Source organism: Salmo salar, chromosome ssa10, assembly GCF_905237065.1.
Source record: "Salmo salar chromosome ssa10, Ssal_v3.1, whole genome shotgun sequence".
Taxonomy (NCBI): domain Eukaryota; kingdom Metazoa; phylum Chordata; class Actinopteri; order Salmoniformes; family Salmonidae; genus Salmo; species Salmo salar.
Genome location: NC_059451.1, coordinates 112067148 through 112090285, shown reverse-complemented (window position 1 = coordinate 112090285; position 23138 = coordinate 112067148). Strand labels below are relative to the sequence as shown.

At 45.2% G+C, this 23138-nt stretch overlaps 1 protein-coding gene across 2 annotated transcripts in view; it reads left to right on the top strand.

Annotated features, from left to right (window-relative positions):
* Nucleotides 1–23138, top strand: part of LOC106561553 (hepatocyte growth factor receptor-like) — a 97243-nt gene that overhangs the window by 35235 nt on the left and 38870 nt on the right. For both annotated transcript variants that reach the window (XM_014125645.2, XM_014125644.2), the window contains exons 4-10: nucleotides 451–612; nucleotides 1109–1285; nucleotides 2753–2913; nucleotides 4077–4182; nucleotides 8752–8888; nucleotides 9095–9259; nucleotides 10120–10222. In XM_014125645.2, coding sequence (XP_013981120.1) covers nucleotides 451–612; nucleotides 1109–1285; nucleotides 2753–2913; nucleotides 4077–4182; nucleotides 8752–8888; nucleotides 9095–9259; nucleotides 10120–10222 — 1011 coding nt within the window. The remainder of the gene's footprint in view (nucleotides 1–450; nucleotides 613–1108; nucleotides 1286–2752; nucleotides 2914–4076; nucleotides 4183–8751; nucleotides 8889–9094; nucleotides 9260–10119; nucleotides 10223–23138) is intronic.

The following is a 23138-nucleotide window of genomic DNA, read 5'->3' as shown; positions in this document are numbered from 1 at the left end:
AATATACCCTGGTCAACACCACAATATACCCCGGTCAACACCACAATATACCCCGGTCAACACCACAATATACCCCGGTCAACACCACGATATACCCTGGTCAACATCACAAGATTCCATGATGTTACCCCTTTCTATTCTATTGCAACTTTCAATCTTGTACAGCATATTAGAAGAAACGACAGCAGATTTGCTCAGCACTAAAGAGTCCTATCAAATCCCCATGCCCTGTTCACATTGACTGAAAACACCAGCAACAACAATAAAGAAACAGTGAATTCAAATACCATGCCAAGTACAGTACCTCACAGTGCATTTCTACATCATTACATTGACCCATTATTAATAACGTGAGGTACGTGTGGCATCTCCGGTAGACAGGGCTGTTTTTCACATTAGATGGTGTAACTTCGCATTTTACTGACCTGGCCTGGCCTCTGTCTTCCCCAGGTGGTAGTTTCCCGTTCCAAACGCAGCACGCCCCACGTGGACTTCCGCCTGGACCCCTCACGCTGTGTTTCCCCCGAGGTGGCACTCCTGTTCCCACAGGGCCACACTGGCTCTCCACAGCGCAGCCAGGATGGCTCCCTATTGTTGGTGACAGGAAATAAGGTGAATAGAGAGCAGACTCACACACACACACGCATGCATACACATACTCTATGGAGACACACACACACTAACACTAAGACACGTAGTGTATAATGACACACTCAAAGACACACACACACACACACTGTATTATAATCAGAACTCAGGCATTCTTCACATTACTGGTGTGATGGAAACAACAGCCCCCTGGCACCGAGACACGGTGTTCAACATGTACCAGAGCCAACAGATGATTGGAAACAATGTCCTGAGAGCTTGACGTCAATGTCCTACAAATGCCCAGCCAACAGTTCAAAGTGAATGTTTTCCCGTATGCCTATTGATCAGAGAGAAAACCCCAGCATGTATGACAGAGGTATATCACAGTATGTGGTTTATTTAGCAAATGCTTTTATCCAAAGTGACTTACAGTTAGTTATGTGATCAATGCTGGAATCAAACCTGTTTAGCGCTGTGTTGTGTCTGTATTCTGATTGGTTGTCCTGTGTGCCCCCAGATCACCAAGGTGCCTCTGACTGGTCCAGGCTGTGAGCAGCAGTGGACGTGTAGTTCCTGCCTGCTGGCGCCAGGGTTTATGGGATGTGGCTGGTGTGACGGCCGTTGCACCAGGTTGGCCCAGTGTCACCCAACCTCCCTCTGGACCCAGGACTCCTGCCCTCCCATCATCACCATGGTAACTAGCCAGTTCAAGTTCAAAAAGCTTTGTATTGGCCTTTATTGTGACAGTCCATACTGTGAGAACACTGGAATTGTTGGGTTTTTCTGTCTTTATTGTGACAGTCCATACTGTGAGAACACTGGAATTGTTGGGTTTTTCTGTCTTTATTGTGACAGTCCATACTGTGAGAACACTGGAATTGTTGGGTTTTTCTGTCTTTATTGTGACAGTCCATACTGTGAGAACACTGGAATTGTTGGGTTTTTCTGTCTTTATTGTGACAGTCCATACTGTGAGAACACTGGAATTGTTGGGTTTTTTAGTCTTTATTGTGACAGTCCATACTGTGAGAACACTGGAATTGTTGGGTTTTTCTGTCTTTATTGTGACAGTCCATACTGTGAGAACACTGGAATTGTTGGGTTTTTTAGTCTTTATTGTGACAGTCCATACTGTGAGAACACTGGAATTGTTGGGTTTTTCTGTCTTTATTGTGACAGTCCATACTGTGAGAACACTGGAATTGTTGGGTTTTTTAGTCTTTATTGTGACAGTCCATACTGTGAGAACACTGGAATTGTTGGGTTTTTTTGTCTTTATTGTGACAGTCCATACTGTGAGAACACTGGAATTGTTGGGTTTTTCTGTCTTTATTGTGACAGTCCATACTGTGAGAACACTGGAATTGTTGGGTTTTTCTGTCTTTATTGTGACAGTCCATACTGTGAGAACACTGGAATTGTTGGGTTTTTCTGTCTTTATTGTGACAGTCCATACTGTGAGAACACTGGAATTGTTGGGTTTTTCTGTCTTTATTGTGACAGTCCATACTGTGAGAACACTGGAATTGTTGGGTTTTTTTGTCTTTATTGTGACAGTCCATACTGTGAGAACACTGGAATTGTTGGGTTTTTCTGTCTTTATTGTGACAGTCCATACTGTGAGATCACTGGAATTGTTGGGTTTTTTTGTCTTTATTGTGACAGTCCATACTGTGAGAACACTGGAATTGTTGGGGTTTTTTGTCTTTATTGTGACAGTCCATACTGTGAGAACACTGGAATTGTTGGGTTTTTCTGTCTTTATTGTGACAGTCCATACTGTGACAGTGTCTACATGGACCAAGACAAGCAGACAGTGACTGGTGTCATCTGAGGATATGTCTTATTGAATGTGTCATATACCCTTTAGACAAGTACAAAGCTCCCACGAGTAACCTGCAAACATGGCAAACACTCAGCAGGGTTTGGCTGTGAAAAAGACAGTCACGCCTTTACTGGAGAGTTTGTAAGAGACTCCTTCCTCTATTGTTGTTTGAAGGATAGTTTGAAGTTTGTTTGTCTGGTCGCCTGTCTTTTCTAGTGTCAGTTTTTTACACTTGTTGTTTAATACCAGCACCTGGATCTAGACAGGGTTTTCTCTTTCTGTGTTGTTTGAAGGTTTTTTGAGGGATGTCTGAGTGTTGTTGTTCTTTTTGGATAGATCTCCCCAGCCAACGGCCCCCTGGGAGGAGACACCAAGGTGACGGTGTGTGGGAGGAACTTTGGCTTCAACAAGACAGAGAGGTTTGACCATACACTTATCAGCCTGGACCTGGCCGGAGCACCATGTAAACTTCTGAAACGAGAGAGCAACAGTTACAGGTGAGAGAGGATGCACAGGGAGGGCGTGTGTGTGTGCACATGCATGAGTGTGCGTGTGCATGTGTGTGTGCGTGTGTGTGTGAGCGCGTGCATAGATGGGAGTACTTTTATTTTTATTTTATTTTATTTCACCTTTATTTAACCAGGTAGGCTTGTTGAGAACAAGTTCTCATTTGCAACTGCGACCTGGCCAAGATAAAGCATAGCAATTCGACACATACAACAACACAAAGTTACACATGGAATAAACAAAACAAAAAACAAAAGAAAACAAAAAGTCTATATACAGTGAGTGCAAATTAGGTAAGATAAGGGAGTTAAGGCAATAAATAGGCCATGGTGGCAAAGTAATTACAATATAGCAATTAAACACTGGAATGGTAGATGTGCAGAAGATGAATGTGCAAGTAGAGATACTGGGATGCAAAGGAGCAAGATAAATAAATACAGTATGGGGATGAGGTAGATAGATGGGCTGTTTACAGATGGGCTATGTACAGGTGCAGTGATCTGTGAGCTGCTCTGACAGCTGGTGCTTAAAGCTACTGTATGTTCATGTGTTAGGATAAGGGTTAGAGGGTTAAACAGTTGAATGAAGAATGTTAAGGAAAGGGCGCCATGGAATGAGAACTCCAAGCGCCAAGGCGTTCCAGCATTCCTGACTCGCTTTCTGCTCATGACTTCAGTAAGTGTTAAATTAGTGGGAGAATGGCTGTATTCAGAATTTCACTCTTCCTAGTCCAAGAGGCCATGCCAGATAGCAGCGTTTAACTCAAAGACACTTGTGCCCAAACATCCCCCATGTCATAGTCAACTCATTGTATAGAAGATTGAAAAACACCCCCCTGAAAGATGGCTTCATTGTGTTTTATTGCTGCGTAGTAGGGATATCATCAAATTAGGTTAAACTCTTGCTTACTCCAGCCAGAGTGAGCACACAAGTTTTGTTTTTAGCCTTCTTGGTCCTCTTTTGTGGGATAAATAATTTTTTGTTGAATTGTGTGTATGTTTGTTTGTGTACACGTCTCTGTGTGTGTGTGTGTGTGTGTGTGTGTGTGTGTGTGTGTGTGTGTGTGTGTGTGTGTGTGTGTGTGTGTGTGTGTGTGTGTGTGTGTGTGTGTGTGTGTGTGTGTGTGTGTGTGTGTGTGTGTGTGTGTGTGTAGGTTGGTGTGTGCTCCAGTGTCTCCTGTGAACTCGTCTCACGCCAGCAATGTGGTGAAGGTCCACAGTGGAAAGGAGATGGCCCAACAACAGGGATTCACCTTCGTGGTAAGCACTAAATACTGTCTCCACTCACAATCACAATATGAACTCAGTGACAGTAGTCTTAACCCTGGTCCTGGAGAGCTACAATGTGTGCAGGCTTTGGTTCTCTCTCTGTATCTCTCCAACTACAGTTGGTGATCACTGTCACAGACGGATTGATTTACAGTAGTCTTTTCCTGCAGTCAAATTACCAAATTGCCCTTTGCTGCTATTAGTATATTAGTATTATTATAATATTTTTTTTTACTTTTACACCTTTTCCCCCCCAATTCTGTCGTATCCAATTGGTAGTGACAGTCTTGTCTCATCGCTGCAACTCCCGTACGGACACGGACACGGAAGAGGAGAAGGTCGAGAGCCGTGCGTCCTCCAAAACACAACCCAACCAAGCCGCACTGCTTCTTGACACGAAGCCAGCCACACCAATGTGATGGAGGAAACACCGTACACCTGGCGACCGTGTCAGTGTGCATGCACCCGGCCCGCCACAGGAGTCGCTAGAGCGCGATGAACCAATTGTGTCTGGACTGTGTCGAACCAAGATCTCTAGCGGCACAGCTAGCAAATGTGATGCAGTGCCTTAGACCACTGCGCCACTCGGGAGGACCCCCCTTTGCTGCCATAACAGCCTCCACTCTTCTGGGAAGACTTTCCACTAGATGTTGGAACATTGCTGAGGGGATTTACTCCATTCAGCCACAAGAGCATTAGTGAGTTTGGGCACTGATGTTGAGCGATTAGGCCTGGCTCGATGTCGGTGTTCCAATTCATCCCAAAGGGGTTGAGGTCAGGACTCTGTATGGACCTCGCTTTGTGCACGGGGGCATTGTCATGCTGAAACAAGAAAGGGCCTTCCCCAAACTGTTACCACACAGTTGGAAGCACAGCATCGTCTAGAATGTCATTGTATGCTGTAGCTTTAAGATTTCCCTTCACTGGAGCTAAGGGGCCCGAACCATGAAAAACAGCCCCAGACCATTATTCCTCCTTTACCAAACTTAGTGTTCTCCTGGCATCTGCCAAACCCAGATTTGCCCATGGGACTGCCAGATGGTAAAACATGATTCATCACTCCAGAGAACACGTTTGGCGGCGAGCTTTATAACACTGCAGCTGACGCTTGGCATTGCGCATAGGGCTTGGCAGTATATGGTATTTTACGATATACCGGTATTGATGCACGGACCGGTTTGGGTTTTTACTTTACCTTCTATAACGGTATTTGAATGTTTGGTTTGTTAAATGGGATACGCTGTGTGTAACGTCTATTTTTGTAGTTTACTTCGCTACTTGAGTCAGCTCTCCCCCGCTCTCTCTCTATGCCAGTTTCCACACATACCTAGCCCCGCACCCTCTCACTCAATTTGTTGTTCCTCGACCAGGAAGCACTTGTGTTCAGTCTGCATGGTCAATGCAGCACACGCAACAATGTTGATGACAACGATGCTGTTTTCACTTTGCTTCTTAATATAAATCCACAAGCATTCTATGATTACACTATTAGTTTGTTTATTACATCTGCAAACAGCTATTTAGTATTTTCTTAGCAAGTTGGGCCTAAATCTTGTTCGCCACTAATGCTAATTTCTAATGCTAATTGCTAATAGCTAATAGCTAATCACTAGCTAGCTAATAAATATACTGAGTCAGAGCAAACATAATTAGCTATCCAACCATTTAACAAACACTATTAAATTCTAACTATAGAATTAGAATAATCATTATATTTCCACGATTCCAACAGTTCACCCAAGTGTTTTGCTCTAAATCGCAAGTCAAATCGCAATTGCAACATTTGATTAAAAATAAGGCCTAGATTGTTTGCCCATATCGTGCAGCTCTACGTGGCAGTGTGGGAATTATCTCCAATGAGTGCAGGAAATGCAGAAATTATTTTGGGTTGAAGTTGAATTGAACAGTATAAAACAGCCAGATTGGAGAAAGACCCATTGAAATCACTTGGAATGTATGTGTAGCCACTCTAGGGCCACGCACTTTTATTATTCAAAAACATAAAATACCATCAAATATCGTCATACCATCCATTTTTTTTTAAATACAGTGATATGATATTTTGCCCTTATCGCCCAGCCCTAATTGCACGTGGTGATCTTAGGCTTGTGTGCGGCTATTCGGCCATGGAAACCCATTTCATAAAGCTCCTGACGAACAGTTCTTATGCTGACATTGCTTCCAGAGGCAGTTTGGAACTTGGTAGTGAGTGTTGCAACCGAGGACAGATGATTTTTACACGCTACACGATTCAGCACTCGGTGGTCCCGTTCTGTGAGCTTGTGTGGCCTACCACGTCGCAGCTGAGCCGTTGTTGCTCCTAGACGTTTCCACTTCACAATAACAGCACTTACAGTTGACCGGGCAGACGGAGCCACATTGAAAATCATTGAACCCTTCAGTAAGGCCATTCTACTGCCAATGTTTGTCTATGGAGATTACATGGATGTGTGCTTGATTTTATACACCTGTCTGCAACGGGTGTGGCTGAAATAGCCCTAGTGTATATAAAGTGTAATATTGGGACACAAACTCAAAATTGATTACATTTCAACTCTATATCTGACATGGTACAGGTGTCTTCTTTTTTAAAGCCCATAACCATGTGTGTGAGGTGTATACTTTTGTTTCAAAGTAGATTTGTTTAAGACTACCAAGTATCACTGTGTGTGACCCTGATTTAGCCCACTGCAGTAAAGGTTATTAACTGACTGATTTGCAAACAAACTGTAGTTGTGGTTGTTGTTGTGGTTGTTGTTGATGTTGTTGTTGTGGTTGTTGTGGTTGTTGTTGTTGTGGTTGTTGTTGTTGATGTTGTTGTTGATGTTGTTGTTGTGGTTGTTGTGGTGGTTGTTGTTGTGGTTGTTGTTTTGGTTGTTCTTATGGTTGTTGTTGTGGTTGTTGTTGTTGTTGTTGTTGTTGTTGTTGTTGTAGTTGTAGTTGTAGTTGTTGTTGTGGTTGTTGTTGTTGTTGTTGTTGTGGTTGTGGTTGTAGTTGTGGTTGTAGTTGTTGTTGTTGTAGTTGTGGTTGTTGTTGTGGTTGTTGTTGTGGTTGTTGTTGTGGTTGTAGTTGTGGTTGTTGTTGTTGTGGTTGTTGTTGTGGTTGTGGTTGTTGTTGTGGTTGTTGTTGTGGTTGTTGTTGTTGTTGTTGTTGTTGTTGTTGTGGTTGTTGTTGTTCTGGTTGTAGTTGTTGTTGTGGTTGTTGTTGTGGTTGTAGTTGTTGTGGTTGTTGTTGTGGTTGTTGTTGTGGTTGTTGTTGTTGTGGTTGTTGTTGTGGTTGTAGTTGTGGTTGTTGTTGTGGTTGTTGTTGTTGTTGTGGTTGTAGTTGTGGTTGTTGTTGTTGTTGTTGTTGTGGTTGTTGTGGTTGTTGTGGTTGTAGTTGTGGTTATAGTTGTTGTTGTTGTAGTTGTGGTTGTTGTTGTGGTTGTTGTTGTGGTTGTTGTTGTGGTTGTAGTTGTGGTTGTTGTTGTTGTAGTTGTGGTTGTTGTTGTGGTTGTGGTTGTTGTTGTGGTTGTTGTTGTGGTTGTTGTTGTTGTTGTTGTTGTTGTTGTTGTGGTTGTTGTTGTTCTGGTTGTAGTTGTTGTTGTGGTTGTTGTTGTGGTTGTAGTTGTTGTGGTTGTTGTTGTGGTTGTTGTTGTGGTTGTTGTTGTTGTTGTGGTTGTAGTTGTGGTTGTTGTTGTGGTTGTTGTTGTGGTTGTTGTGGTTGTTGTTGTGGTTGTTGTTGTGGTTGTTGTGGTTGTTGTTGTGGTAGTTGTTGTGGTTGTTGTTGTGGTTGTTGTAGTTGTTGTTGTGGTTGTTGTGGTTGTTGTTGTTGTTGTTGTGGTTGTTGTTGTGGTAGTTGTTGTGGTTGTTGTTGTTGTGGTTGTTGTTGTGGTTGTTGTTGTTGTTGTGGTTGTTGTTGTTGTTGTTGTTGTGGTTGTTGTTGTTGTTGTAGTTGTTGTTGTGGTTGTTGTTGTGGTTGTAGTTGTTGTTGTGGTTGTTGTTGTTGTTGTAGTTGTTGTTGTGGTTGTAGTTGTTGTTGTGGTTGTTGTTGTTGTGGTTGTTGTTGTGGTTGTTGTTGTGGTTGTTGTTGTTGTTGTGGTTGTTGTTGTGGTTGTTGTTGTGGTTGTTGTTGTTGTTGTTGTAGTTGTTGTTGTGGTTGTTGTTGTGGTTGTTGTTGTGGTGGTTGTTGTTGTGGTTGTTGTTGTTGTAGTTGTTGTTGTGGTTGTAGTTGTGGTTGTTGTTGTGGTTGTTGTTGTTGTAGTTGTAGTTGTGGTTGTAGTTGTGGTTGTAGTTGTGGTTGTGGTTGTTGTTGTGGTTGTAGTTGTGGTTGTTGTTGTGGTTGTTGTTGTGGTTGTAGTTGTTGTTGTGGTTGTTGTTGTGGTTGTTGTTGTTGTTGAGGTTGTTGTTGTGGTTGTTGTTGTGGTTGTTGTTGTTGTTGTGGTTGTTGTTGTGGTTGTTGTTGTGGTTGTTGTTGTGGTGGTTGTTGTTGTGGTTGTTGTTGTTGTAGTTGTTGTTGTGGTTGTTGTTGTTGTGGTTGTTGGGTTTGAAGTAATTCATCTCCCTTCCTCTCTCCCTCTAGAACCCAGTGATCAGAGAGATCTTCCCTGTGTTTGGTCCTAAGTTAGGAGGAACCATGCTCACCATCAGAGGCTCTTTCTTAGACAGCGGAAACACCAGACAGGTCACTGTGGGAAACGCCACCTGTGAAATCCTGAGGTGAATACCTACTGTTTCTGCTTCGAGTAAAAATGCTTGTGTGTATATGTACAATATACTGTACACTGGGTTTAATAGGTTTGGGTTTTGAGGTTAACATTAGCATCGAGTCTAGAGCTGATGTGGACATTATCTATATGTGATGAATTGTGTTGATGTGTGTGTGTTCTCCAATATGCTGATGTGTATTCTGCCTCTTTCTCCAGAGTATCAGGTACTATGCTGATGTGCAGAACCCCTCCCCAGTCGGCCCCGTCCCTCCAGGCGGTGTATATGAGGGTGGACTCTGTGGTCCGGGAGGCTCCTGTACTCTTCACCTACAACGAAGACCCTCTCATCTCCTCCATCCAGCCCACACGATCCTTTATCAGGTCTGTTCCCCTATCCAATACTACCCCAATACTAACCTTAACCCTCTCATCTCCTCCATCCAGCCCACACGATCCTTTATCAGGTCTGTTCCCCTATCCAATACTACCCCAATACTAACCTTAACCCTCTCATCTCCTCCATCCAGCCCACACGATCCTTTATCAGGTCTGTTCCCCTATCCAATACTACCCCAATACTAACCTTAACCCTCTCATCCCCTCCATCCAGCCCAAACGATCCTTCATCAGGTCTGTTCCCCTATCCAATACTACCCCAATACTAACATTAACCCTCTCATCCCCTCCATCCAGCCCACACGATCCTTCATCAGGTACTTTATATGAGTCAGTCAGCCAGTCAGTTAGTTAGTTAGTCTGTAAATGGTGATGAATTCTAACTTCCACACCACATGAGGAAGGCAGGGAAAGAGATGAACCGTTATTATCCATAGGAAGAGGTTCCATACTGTATAGGATACAGGTGTCAGAGAAGGAATGATGGAGAGCAGGGGGGAGTTTATGGAAACAGACAAGTCACAGGCAGAAATAACAGGAAGCAGTGTGTGGAGTGTATAAAGGAGAAGAGAAAGTGAGAAAGATATTCACAGAGGATAAGTGGGCGAAGAGGGACACATTAGCGCTAGGCTTTATGGTTGGAAGTAGCATGAGGGAGGTGATGACATGGGGTGCTAGTGATGGATAACGTTTATGGCCAGGACAGCCAGTTTCCCCGTTAAAATCACAATGCATCTTTATGCATTGCGCTTATAGGCAGCTAGTGTCTAATCACCAACAGCCGTTTTACCCCATAGAGATCCCATTGTATCATTATTCATGGCTACAATCTCTGTCCCCAATAGTGGAGGGAGCACGGTGGTGGCCCAGGGCTTCTACCTTCACTCTACTCTCCAGCCTCAGATGGTGCTCATCCCCACAGCCCAGGAAGGCAAGGTCTTCACTGTGGTGAGTGTCTTATTTAACCTTTATTAAACTAGGATTGAGGTTTAGCAAGACCTCTTTCCCGTTGAGTGTCTGTCTGTCTGTGGAGACGACCAACTGGAGATCTGCCTGCCTGCGCAAAAACAAAATACCTCCGGGCCCTGTCACACACACTATGTGGCTGGTATTGTCGTTAAGGCCCCTGAAAAGAGGAGAAAATAAGTTCAATAATACGGCGAACAGAGATAGATAGATTTGTATAAATTGAGGGGAAAGGAAATGGAAAACCCACGCTTCAAATGTGATGGAGTCATCACTTCTGAGTCACACAGTAACGTTACAGTAGCTGACCTGGAGTATAATCTGGCTTCAATCTGGGTGATTCTCTTCGTCTGCATGGATTCCAAATGGCACCTTAATAGGCCCTGTTCAAAAGTAGTGCACTACGTAGGGAATAGGGTTCAATAGGGCCTTGGTCAAAAGTAGTGCACTACGTAGGGAATAGGGTTCAATAGGGCCCTGGTTAAAAGTAGTGCACTACGTAGGGAATAGGGTTCAATAGGGCCCTGGTTAAAAGTAGTGCACTACGTAGGGAATAGTTTGGCATTTGAGACACAGACATGGTTTATTATATTGCTTCAATCTCTTCAATCTGGGTTGATTCTCCTTATTCTAGGAAAGCTATGGTACGTACACGTGTATTTGGGTGATGCCATGGTTACCATGGTTACCATGGCACTAAAGAACACCTGACCTGACTCTAAGTTCGTTCCACTTTTATAAGGAACCCTGATAACTATCTGGAAGCTCAGGTTTCATTGCAGTTGTTTTTGAAATGTTAGCCCCTGCTTTGAAAAAAGAGAAGAAAGATTAAGGACTGGTACACCTTAGTTTTGGGGGTTGATGGTGTGTCGGGGGTTGGTAATGTGTTGGGGGTGGGGTCGGATTTGGACCACATTGTAACGTGTTGTTCACTGAACCACAGCAAATATTCATTTACAGAGGGGAGGGGAACAGGACAGGTAATGCTTTGTTGTCTTGCAACGTGAGGCATACTCTGGCAGGTTTAGCCACGACCCCGTAAGGCGTCAGTTTGGAACAGTTCGTTCATACAGTATATTATGATGACGTTTTGTGACGTTTTTGTTCCTTTTAGACTTCGGCTGTTTGGGCACACTACATTTTTTCTCGAGGCAAGTCGAAGTCAGTAGCCGAAGTCTCCGCCCCATCGTCGTTGATGAAGTGTATACTGGCTACGACGTCTCAAAATGGACAAACAGTACTATTGCTGTTTGTTTCTCAATTTTCAAGCGAAGGTCTTTTAGAGGAGTATGGGAGCACACTCGTTCAGCCGAACTGAAGCATGCTGATGCCTTTAGGAGACAATTACACAAACCCTGTTCTAGTACTGGATCTCAAATCTCAGCCAAACAAAACCCTTACCTCCAACTACCCTGAGCTGTATCAGCTACAACCAACCCCCACTCCAACCCCCACTCCTGACAGACACACACGCACACAACAGCTCGCCTTTCAGTTTCCCTTTCACTGACCCCCTCCTGGTGTGACCTGTGATTAGGTTAGAAAGTGCTCTATACGGCCCCAGGGAGGGACGGAATCAGCACTGAAAGACAACAGTAGAGAAAGGATGAGTGGGGGATGAGGGATGAGCAAGGGAGGAGGGTTATATTCCTGTTACGATTATGATTTGAAAGTTGAATCCATGAAGATTTGGAATGTATAATGATTAGAATTTCAGCCCATTTTCCAAATAGACTTGAATAAAAATGGGATGCGTTGCCACTTGCTATAGACCACCTTCTGGTCCCAGCTGTGCCCTGGACACCATATGTGAATTGATTGCCCCCCATCTATCTTCAGAGCTCGTGCTGTTAGGTGACCTAAACTGGGAGATGCTTAACACCCCGGCCATCCTACAATCTAAGCTTGATGCCCTCAATCTCACACAAATTATCAATGAACCTACCAGGTACAACCCCGAATCCGTAAACAAGGGCACCCTAATAGATATCATACTAACCAACCCTGCCCTCCAAATACACCTCTGCTGTCTTCAACCAGGATCACTGCCTCATTGCCTGCGTCCGTAATGGGTCTGCTGTCAAGCGACCACCCCTCATCACTGTCAAACGCTCCTTAAAACACTTCAGCGAGCAGGCCTTTCTAATCGACCTGGCCCGGGCATCCTGGAAGAATATTGACCTCATCCCGTCAGTAGAGGATGCCTGGTTATTCTTTAAAAGTGCTTTCCTCACCATCTTAAATAAGAATGCCCCATTCAAATAATTTAGAACCAGGAACAGGTATAGCCCTTGGTTCACTCCAGACCTGACTGCCCTTGGACAGCACAAAAACATCCTGTGGCGTACTGCATTAGCATCGAATAGCCCCCACGATATGCAACTTTTCAGGGAACTTAGGAACCAATATACACAGGCAGTTAGGAAAGCAAATGCTAGCTTTTTCAAACAGAAATGTGCATCCTGTAGCCAAACTTGTCTGGTTGTCTGGTTGTCTTTGTTTTGTTTAATTAGCTTTGCTGGTTTTGTTGTTTTGTTTATTGTTTATTTCACTTGCTTTGGCAATGTAAACATGTTTCCCATGCCAATAAGGCCCCTTTGAATTGAATTGAATTGAAAGAGAGAGGGAGAGAAAGGGAGAGGGAGAGAAAGAGAAGGATCCCTCTATTTCCAAAGAGGACACTCCTGGATATATGAATGGCAGAGCAGTAATCTGAGCAGAGTCTGTCATCATCCTCCACCACATCAGCCCTGTGTTTGTTCAGTAGTAAAGAAAGGGAAAGAAAACTGGTCTGGGTTCAGTTTCATCTCCTGATGGTGGGAAGCCTGACTGACTGCACAGACCACTGGCTGACATTTAACATCAGTAAAGTAATGTGGTTGGAATAGGAATCAATCCGCATATACAGTATGTACATACTGTACACTGAGTGCACAAAACATTAAGAACACCTTCCTCATATAATTTGTCGGGCTTGGACTCTACAAGGTGTCTAAAGTGTTCCACAGGGATGCTGGTCCATGTTGACTCCAATGCTTCCTACAGTTGTGTCAAGTTGGCTGGATGTCCTTTGGTTGGTGGACCATTCTTGATACACACGGGAAACTGTTAAGTGTGAAAAACCCAGCAGCGTTGCAGTTCCAAGGCACTTCAATCCTTTGTCTTGCCCATTCACCCTATGAATGGCACACATACACAATCCATGTCTCAATTGTCTCAAGGCTTAAAAATCCTTCTTTAACCTGTCTCCTCCCCTTCATCTAAACCGATTGAAGTGGATTTAACAGGTGACATCAATAAGGGATCATAGCTTTCACCTGGATTCACCTGGTCAGTCTATGTCATGGAAAGCAGTTGTTCCTAATGTTTTGCTAACTCACTGTATGCATGGAGGATGTCAAGCACACACACATATGCACACAGTAGCTTGCACGGATGCACACACACTCACATGCATACACACACACACACACTCTTTTTCTTAAGCCTCTTCCCATTGACTTCATACCAACCAGGTCTAGAAGAGAAGAAACACAACCCTTCCATAGAACAACAGTGAGACTTGAGGGAAAGAGGTCAGAGGAGAAGAAAAAAACTTCCAGCATTGACTTGATATGCGATTCTCAGATCTGAAGTAAAGCCGAGGCTCAAGCAATCTCAGCTTTCACACAAACATGAAAGGAAGGTTTTATTTAATTTTATGATCCGCAGGGAAAAGCTGGCATGGTCAAAAGCCAAAGGGGACCACGGAAAAAGAGGGATAGAACCATAGATCAGAGTTAGTGTGAATTTTCACATTAGTACAGCCGGGGGCCAACCACACGCAGTACAGGAGGGCCAGGGAGCCAAGTGAGATGCCAGGGGGTTGCGTGTGGAGTGCTTGATAGGACAGTGGCGGTTGCGGTCTGTCAGAGATTTTGTTTTACTAGAGGATTCACTAGACTAGCCAAACACCTGTTTTAAGGATTCATAGATGAAGTTGGTCCATGTCAAGACCTCAGAGACCTAGGTCTGGTCTGGTCTGGTCTGGTCTGCCTTTCCCATCTCTTACCCTCTCAGCAGCATGTCCAATGCCCAGCCTGAGGGAAGGCCTGAGGGGTCATGTGCGAGGCCTCTTTCCCTTCCCCTTCATGGCCCCATGGATACAGTCATCTGTGTTAGCTATCTGACTGTCTAAGCCAGGTTGCTATGGGGGTCACCAACTGTCACCATACATTAGCATAGCATACACTTTCATTCTTAGTACCAGTCCTTAGCCTGTACAGTTGGTATCTTAGAAGGCAGCTTTGTTTGACTCTCTCTGGGACTGTGGATAGAGGCTCCACCATCTCCATGGTCTCCATCTTGAGAGTACTGGGTTGCCGGTTCACACATAATCACAGCCAACTACTCACCTCGGCTCTTTCGCAACAATATCTACCACCAATTATTCACAGCCGCTCTGCTCCCAACCCACGGTCATTCAGACAGTCTACCCACACTGTTCAAACGAGAAGAGACATTTATGAAACAATGAATCTTTGCCATATAGTGAGTTGTGACTGACAGAGGTTTCCCATAATTCACAGGATATGTGTCTAACCTCTCCACGGTACCATTTTACCCTCTAGTAGCCTGTTTAGTTGCTCCCTCTAGTAGCCTGTTTAGTTGCTCCCTCTAGTAGCCTGTTTAGTTGCTCCCTCTAGTAGCCTGTTTAGTTGCTCCCTCTAGTAGCCTGTTTAGTTGCTCCCTCTAGTAGGCCTGTTTAGTTGCTCCCTCTAGTAGACCTGTTTAGTTGCTCCCTCTAGTAGACCTGTTTAGTTGCTCCCTCTAGTAGGCCTGTTTAGTTGCTCCCTCTAGTAGGCCTGTTTAGTTGCTCCCTCTAGTAGACCTGTTTAGTTACTCCCTCTAGTAGGCCTGTTTAGTTGCTCCCTCTAGTAGGCCTGTTTAGTTGCTCCCTCTAGTAGCCTGTTTAGTTGCTCCCTCTAGTAGACCTGTTTAGTTACTCCCTCTAGTAGGCCTGTTTAGTTGCTCCCTCTAGTAGGCCTGTTTAGTTGCTCCCTCTAGTAGGCCTGTTTAGTTGCTCCCTCTAGTAGACCTGTTTAGTTGCTCCCTCTAGTAGGCCTGTTTAGTTGCTCCCTCTAGTAGACCTGTTTAGTTGCTCCCTCTAGTAGGCCTGTTTAGTTGCTCCCTCTAGTAGCCTGTTTAGTTGCTCCCTCTAGTAGACCTGTTTAGTTACTCCCTCTAGTAGGCCTGTTTAGTTGCTCCCTCTAGTAGGCCTGTTTAGTTGCTCCCTCTAGTAGACCTGTTTAGTTACTCCCTCTAGTAGGACTGTTTAGTTGCTCCCTCTAGTAGACCTGTTTAGTTGCTCCCTCTAGTTGCCTGTTTAGTTGCTCCCTCTAGTAGCCTGTTTAGTTGCTCCCTGTAGTAGACATGTTTAGTTGCTCCCTCTAGTAGGCCTGTTTAGTTGCTCCCTCTAGTAGCCTGTTTAGTTGCTCCCTCTAGTAGCAAGTTTAGTTGCTCCCTCTAGTAGACCTGTTTAGTTACTCCCTCTAGTAGCCTGTTTAGTTACTCCCTCTAGTAGCCTGTTTAGTTGCTCCCTCTAGTAGCCTGTTTAGTTGCTCCCTCTAGTAGGCCTGTTTAGTTGCTCCCTCTAGTAGCCTGTGCGGTTACTCCCTCTAGTAGACCTGTTTAGTTTCTCCCTCTAGCAGCATGTTCAGTTGCTCCCTCTAGTAGGCCTGTTTAGTTGCTCCCTCTAGTAGACCTGTTTAGTTACTCCCTCCAGTAGCCTGTTTAGTTGCTCCTTCTAGTTGACATGTTTAGTTGCTCCCTCTAGTAGCCTGTTTAGTTTCTCCCTCTAGTAGGCCTGTTTAGTTACTCCCTCTAGTAGCCTGTTTAGTTGCTCCCTGTAGTAGACATGTTTAGTTGCTCCCTCTAGTAGGCCTGTTTAGTTGCTCCCTCTAGTATCCTGTTTAGTTGCTCCATCTAGTAGCCTGTTCAGTTTCTCCCTCTAGTGGGCCTGTTTAGTTTCTCCCTCTAGTAGGCCTGTTTAGTTGCTCCCCCTAGTAGACCTGTTAAGTTACACCCTCTAGTAGCCTGTTCAGTTGCTCCCTTTAGTAGCCTGTTAAGTTGCTCCCTCTAGTAGGCCTGTTTCGTTGCTCCCTGTAGTAGACATGTTTAGTTGCTCCCTCTAGTAGGCCTGTTTAGTTGCTCCCTCTAGTAGCCTGTACAGTTGCTCCCTCTAGTAGGCCTGTTAAGTAGGCCTGTTTCGTTGCTCCCTGTAGTAGACATGTTTAGTTGCTCCCTCTAGTAGGCCTGTTTAGTTGCTCCCTCTAGTAGCCTGTTTAGTTACTCCCTCTAGTAGCCTGCTCCCTGTAGTAGACATGTTTAGTTGCTCCCTCTAGTAGCCTGTTTAGTTGCTCCCCCTAGTAGACCTGTTAAATTACACCCTCTAGTAGCCTGTTCAGTTGCTCCCTCTAGTAGCCTGTCTAGTAGGCCTGTTTCGTTGCTCCCTGTAGTAGACATGTTTAGTTACACCCTCTAGTAGCCTGTTCAGTTGCTCCCTTTAGTAGCCTGTTAAGTTGCTCCCTCTAGTAGGCCTGTTTCGTTGCTCCCTGTAGTAGACATGTTTAGTTCCTCCCTCTAGTAGGCCTGTTTAGTTGCTCCCTCTAGTAGCCTGTACAGTTGCTCCCTCTAGTAGGCCTGTTAAGTAGGCCTGTTTCGTTGCTCCCTGTAGTAGACATGTTTAGTTGCTCCCTCTAGTAGGCCTGTTTAGTTGCTCCCTCTAGTAGCCTGTTTAGTTACTCCCTCTAGTAGCCTGCTCCCTGTAGTAGACATGTTTAGTTGCTCCCTCTAGTAGCCTGTTTAGTTGCTCCCCCTAGTAGACCTGTTAAATTACACCCTCTAGTAGCCTGTTCAGTTGCTCCCTCTAGTAGCCTGTCTAGTAGGCCTGTTTCGTTGCTCCCTGTAGTAGACATGTTTAGTTGCTCCCTCTAGTAGGCCTGTTTAGTTGCTCCCTCTAGTAGCCTGTTTAGTTGCTCCCTCTAGTAGCCTGTTTAGTTACTCCCTCTAGTAGCCTGTACAGTTGCTCCCTCTAGTAGCCTGTTTAGTTGCTCCCCCTAGTAGACCTGTTAAATTACACCCTCTAGTAGCCTGTTCAGTTGCTCCCTCTAGTAGCCTGTTAAGTTGCTCCCTCTAGTAGGCCTGTTTAGTTGCTCCCACTAGTAGGCCTGTTTAGTTGCTCCCTGTCGGCCTGTTTAGTTTCTCCCTGTAGGACTGTTTAGTTCTCATTCTAGTAGGCCTGTTTAGTTGCTCCCTCTAGTAGCCTGTTTAGTTGCTCCCTCTAGTAGACCTGTTTAGTTACTCCCTCTAGTAGGCCTGTTTAGTTGCTCCCTCTAGTAGACCTGTTTAGTTGCTCCTTCTAGTAGCCTGTTTAGTTGCTCCCTCTAGTAGACCTGTTTAGTTACTCCCTCTAGTAGGCCTGTTTAGTTGCTCCCTCTAGTAGACCTGTTTAGTTGCTCCCTCTAGTAGGCCTGTTTAGTTGCTCCCTCTAGTATACCTGTTTAGTTACTCCCTCTAGTAGGCCTGTTTAGTTGCTCCCTCTAGTAGACCTGTTTAGTTGCTCCCTCTAGTAGGCCTGTTTAGTTGCTCCCTCTAGTAGACCTGTTTAGTTGCTCCCTCTAGTTGCCTGTTTAGTTGCTCCCTCTAGTAGGCCTGTTTAGTTGCTCCCTCTAGTAGACCTGTATAGTTGCTCCCTGTAGTAGACATGTTTAGTTGCTCCCTCTAGTAGGCCTGTTTAGTTGCTCCCTCTAGTAGCCTGTTTAGTTGCTCCCTCTAGTAGACCTGTTTAGTTACTCCCTCTAGTAGCCTGTTTAGTTACTCCCTCTAGTAGCCTGTTTAGTTTCTCCCTCTAGTAGCCTGTTTAGTTGCTCCCTCTAGTCGGCCTGTTTAGTTGCTCCCTCTAGTAGCCTGTGCGGTTACTCCCTCTAGTAGACCTGTTTAGTTTCTCCCTCTAGCAGCATGTTCAGTTGCTCCCTCTAGTAGGCCTGTTTAGTTGCTCCCTCTAGTAGACCTGTTTAGTTACTCCCTCCAGTAGCCTGTTTAGTTGCTCCTTCTAGTTGACATGTTTAGTTGCTCCCTCTAGTAGCCTGTTTAGTTTCTCCCTCTAGTAGGCCTGTTTAGTTACTCCCTCTAGTAGCCTGTTTAGTTGCTCCCTCTAGTAGACATGTTTAGTTGCTCCCTCTAGTAGGCCTGTTTAGTTGCTCCCTCTAGTATCCTGTTTAGTTGCTCCATCTAGTAGCCTGTTCAGTTTCTCCCTCTAGTGGGCCTGTTTAGTTTCTCCCTCTAGTAGGCCTGTTTAGTTGCTCCCCCTAGTAGACCTGTTAAGTTACACCCTCTAGTAGCCTGTTCAGTTGCTCCCTTTAGTAGCCTGTTAAGTTGCTCCCTCTAGTAGGCCTGTTTCGTTGCTCCCTGTAGTAGACATGTTTAGTTGCTCCTTCTAGTAGGCCTGTTTAGTTGCTCCCTCTAGTAGCCTGTACAGTTGCTCCCTCTAGTAGCCTGTTAAGTAGGCCTGTTTCGTTGCTCCCTGTAGTAGACATGTTTAGTTGCTCCCTCTAGTAGGCCTGTTTAGTTGCTCCCTCTAGTAGCCTGTTTAGTTACTCCCTCTAGTAGCCTGCTCCCTGTAGTAGACATGTTTAGTTGCTCCCTCTAGTAGCCTGTTTAGTTGCTCCCCCTAGTAGACCTGTTAAATTACACCCTCTAGTAGCCTGTTCAGTTGCTCCCTCTAGTAGCCTGTCTAGTAGGCCTGTTTCGTTGCTCCCTGTAGTAGACATGTTTAGTTGCTCCCTCTAGTAGGCCTGTTTAGTTGCTCCCTCTAGTAGCCTGTTTAGTTACTCCCTCTAGTAGCCTGTACAGTTGCTCCCTCTAGTAGGCCTGTTTAGTTGCTCCCTCTAGTAGCCTGTTAAGTTGCTCCCTCTAGTAGGCCTGTTTAGTTGCTCCCACTAGTAGGCCTGTTTAGTTGCTCCCTGTCGGCATGTTTAGTTTCTCCCTGTAGGACTGTTTAGTTCTCCTTCTAGTAGGCCTGTTTAGTTGCTCCCTCTAGTAGACCTGTTTAGTTACTCCCTCTAGTAGGCCTGTTTAGTTGCTCCCTCTAGTAGACCTGTTTAGTTGCTCCCTCTAGTAGCCTGTTTAGTTGCTCCCTCTAGTAGACCTGTTTAGTTACTCCCTCTAGTAGGCCTGTTTAGTTGCTCCCTCTAGTAGACCTGTTTAGTTGCTCCCTCTAGTAGGCCTGTTTAGTTGCTCCCTCTAGTAGACCTGTTTAGTTACTCCCTCTAGTAGGCCTGTTTAGTTGCTCCCTCTAGTAGACCTGTTTAGTTGCTCCCTCTAGTAGCCTGTTTAGTTGCTCCCTCTAGTAGACCTGTTTAGTTACTCCTTCTAGTAGGCCTGTTTAGTTGCTCCCTCTAGTAGACCTGTTTAGTTGCTCCCTCTAGTAGGCCTGTTTAGTTGCTCCCTCTAGTAGACCAGTTTAGTTACTCCCTCTAGTAGGCCTGTTTAGTTGCTCCCTCTAGTAGACCTGTTTAGTTGCTCCCTCTAGTAGCCTGTTTAGTTGCTCCCTCTAGTAGACCTGTTTAGTTACTCCCTCTAGTAGGCCTATTTAGTTGCTCCCTCTAGTAGACCTGTTTAGTTGCTCCCTCTAGTTGCCTGTTTAGTTGCTCCCTCTAGTAGACCTGTATAGTTGCTCCCTGTAGTAGACCTGTTTAGTTGCTCCCTCTAGTAGGCCTGTTTAGTTGCTCCCTCTAGTAGCCTGTTTAGTTGCTCCCTCTAGTAGACCTGTTTAGTTACTCCCTCTAGTAGCCTGTTTAGTTACTCCTTCTAGTAGCCTGTTTAGTTGCTCCCTCTAGTAGGCCTGTTTAGTTGCTCCCTCTAGTAGCCTGTGCGGTTACTCCCTCTAGTAGACCTGTTTAGTTTCTCCCTCTAGCAGCATGTTCAGTTGCTCCCTCTAGTAGGCCTGTTTAGTTGCTCCCTCTAGTAGACCTGTTTAGTTACTCCCTCCAGTAGCCTGTTTAGTTGCTCCTTCTAGTTGACATGTTTGTTGCTCCCTCTAGTAGCCTGTTTAGTTTCTCCCTCTAGTAGGCCTGTTTAGTTACTCCCTCTAGTAGCCTGTTTAGTTGCTCCCTGTAGTAGACATGTTTAGTTGCTCCCTCTAGTAGGCCTGTTTAGTTGCTCCCTCTAGTATCTTGTTTAGTTGCTCCATCTAGTAGCCTGTTCAGTTTCTCCCTCTAGTGGGCCTGTTTAGTTTCTCCCTCTAGTAGGCCTGTTTAGTTGCTCCCCCTAGTAGACCTGTTAAGTTACACCCTCTAGTAGCCTGTTCAGTTGCTCCCTTTAGTAGCCTGTTAAGTTGCTCCCTCTAGTAGGCCTGTTTCGTTGCTCCCTGTAGTAGACATGTTTAGTTGCTCCCTCTAGTAGGCCTGTTTAGTTGCTCCCTCTAGTAGCCTGTACAGTTGCTCCCTCTAGTAGCCTGTTAAGTAGGCCTGTTTCGTTGCTCCCTGTAGTAGACATGTTTAGTTGCTCCCTCTAGTAGGCCTGTTTAGTTGCTCCCTCTAGTAGCCTGTTTAGTTACTCCCTCTAGTAGCCTGCTCCCTGTAGTAGACATGTTTAGTTGCTCCCTCTAGTAGCCTGTTTAGTTGCTCCCCCTAGTAGACCTGTTAAATTACACCCTCTAGTAGCCTGTTCAGTTGCTCCCTCTAGTAGCCTGTCTAGTAGGCCTGTTTCGTTGCTCCCTGTAGTAGACATGTTTAGTTGCTCCCTCTAGTAGGCCTGTTTAGTTGCTCCCTCTAGTAGCCTGTTTAGTTACTCCCTCTAGTAGCCTGTACAGTTGCTCCCTCTAGTAGCCTGTTTAGTTGCTCCCCCTAGTAGACCTGTTAAATTACACCCTCTAGTAGCCTGTTCAGTTGCTCCCTCTAGTAGCCTGTTAAGTTGCTCCCTCTAGTAGGCCTGTTTAGTTGATCCCACTAGTAGGCCTGTTTAGTTGCTCCCTGTCGGCCTGTTTAGATTCTCCCTGTAGGACTGTTTAGTTCTCCTTCTAGTAGGACTGTTTAGTTGCTCCCTCTAGTAGCCTGTTTAGTTGCTCCCTCTAGTAGACCTGTTTAGTTACTCCCTCTAGTAGGCCTGTTTAGTTGCTCCCTCTAGTAGACCTGTTTAGTTGCTCCCTCTAGTAGCCTGTTTAGTTGCTCCCTCTAGTAGACCTGTTTAGTTACTGGCTCTAGTAGGCCTGTTTAGTTGCTCCCTCTAGTAGACCTGTTTAGTTGCTCCCTCTAGTAGGCCTGTTTAGTTGCTCCCTCTAGTAGACCTGTTTAGTTACTCCCTCTAGTAGGCCTGTTTAGTTGCTCCCTCTAGTAGACCTGTTTAGTTGCTCCCTCTAGTAGCCTGTTTAGTTGCTCCCTCTAGTAGACCTGTTTAGTTACTCCCTCTAGTAGGCCTGTTTAGTTGCTCCCTCTAGTAGACCTGTTTAGTTGCTCCCTCTAGTAGGCCTGTTTAGTTGCTCCCTCTAGTAGACCTGTTTAGTTACTCCCTCTAGTAGGCCTGTTTAGTTGCTCCCTCTAGTAGACCTGTTTAGTTGCTCCCTCTAGTAGCCTGTTTAGTTGCTCCCTCTAGTACACCTGTTTAGTTACTCCCTCTAGTAGGCCTGTTTAGTTGCTCCCTCTAGTAGACCTGTTTAGTTACTCCCTCCAGTAGCCTGTTTAGTTGCTCCTTCTAGTTGACATGATTAGTTGCTCCCTCTAGTAGCCTGTTTAGTTTCTCCCTCTAGTAGGCCTGTTTAGTTACTCCCTCTAGTAGCCTGTTTAGTTGCTCCCTGTAGTAGACATGTTTAGTTGCTCCCTCTAGTAGGCCTGTTTAGTTGCTCCCTCTAGTATCCTGTTTAGTTGCTCCATCTAGTAGCCTGTTCAGTTTCTCCCTCTAGTGGGCCTGTTTAGTTTCTCCCTCTAGTAGGCCTGTTTAGTTGCTCCCCCTAGTAGACCTGTTAAGTTACACCCTCTAGTAGCCTGTTCAGTTGCTCCCTTTAGTAGCCTGTTAAGTTGCTCCCTCTAGTAGGCCTGTTTCGTTGCTCCCTGTAGTATACATGTTTAGTTGCTCCCTCTAGTAGGCCTGTTTAGTTGCTCCCTCTAGTAGCCTGTACAGTTGCTCCCTCTAGTAGCCTGTTAAGTAGGCCTGTTTCGTTGCTCCCTGTAGTAGACATGTTTAGTTGCTCCCTCTAGTAGGCCTGTTTAATTGCTCCCTCTAGTAGCCTGTTTAGTTACTCCCTCTAGTAGCCTGCTCCCTGTAGTAGACATGTTTAGTTGCTCCCTCTAGTAGCCTGTTTAGTTGCTCCCCCTAGTAGACCTGTTAAATTACACCCTCTAGTAGCCTGTTCAGTTGCTCCCTCTAGTAGCCTGTCTAGTAGGCCTGTTTCGTTGCTCCCTGTAGTAGACATGTTTAGTTGCTCCCTCTAGTAGGCCTGTTTAGTTGCTCCCTCTAGTAGCCTGTTTAGTTACTCCCTCTAGTAGCCTATACAGTTGCTCCCTCTAGTAGCCTGTTTAGTTGCTCCCCCTAGTAGACCTGTTAAATTACACCCTCTAGTAGCCTGTTCAGTTGCTCCCTCTAGTAGCCTGTTAAGTTGCTCCCTCTAGTAGGCCTGTTTAGTTGCTCCCACTAGTAGGCCTGTTTAGTTGCTCCCTGTCGGCCTGTTTAGTTTCTCCCTGTAGGACTGTTTAGTTCTCCTTCTAGTAGGACTGTTTAGTTGCTCCCTCTAATAGCCTGTTTAGTTGCTCCCTCTAGTAGACCTGTTTAGTTACTCCCTCTAGTAGGCCTGTTTAGTTGCTCCCTCTAGTAGACCTGTTTAGTTGCTCCCTCTAGTAGCCTGTTTAGTTGCTCCCTCTAGTAG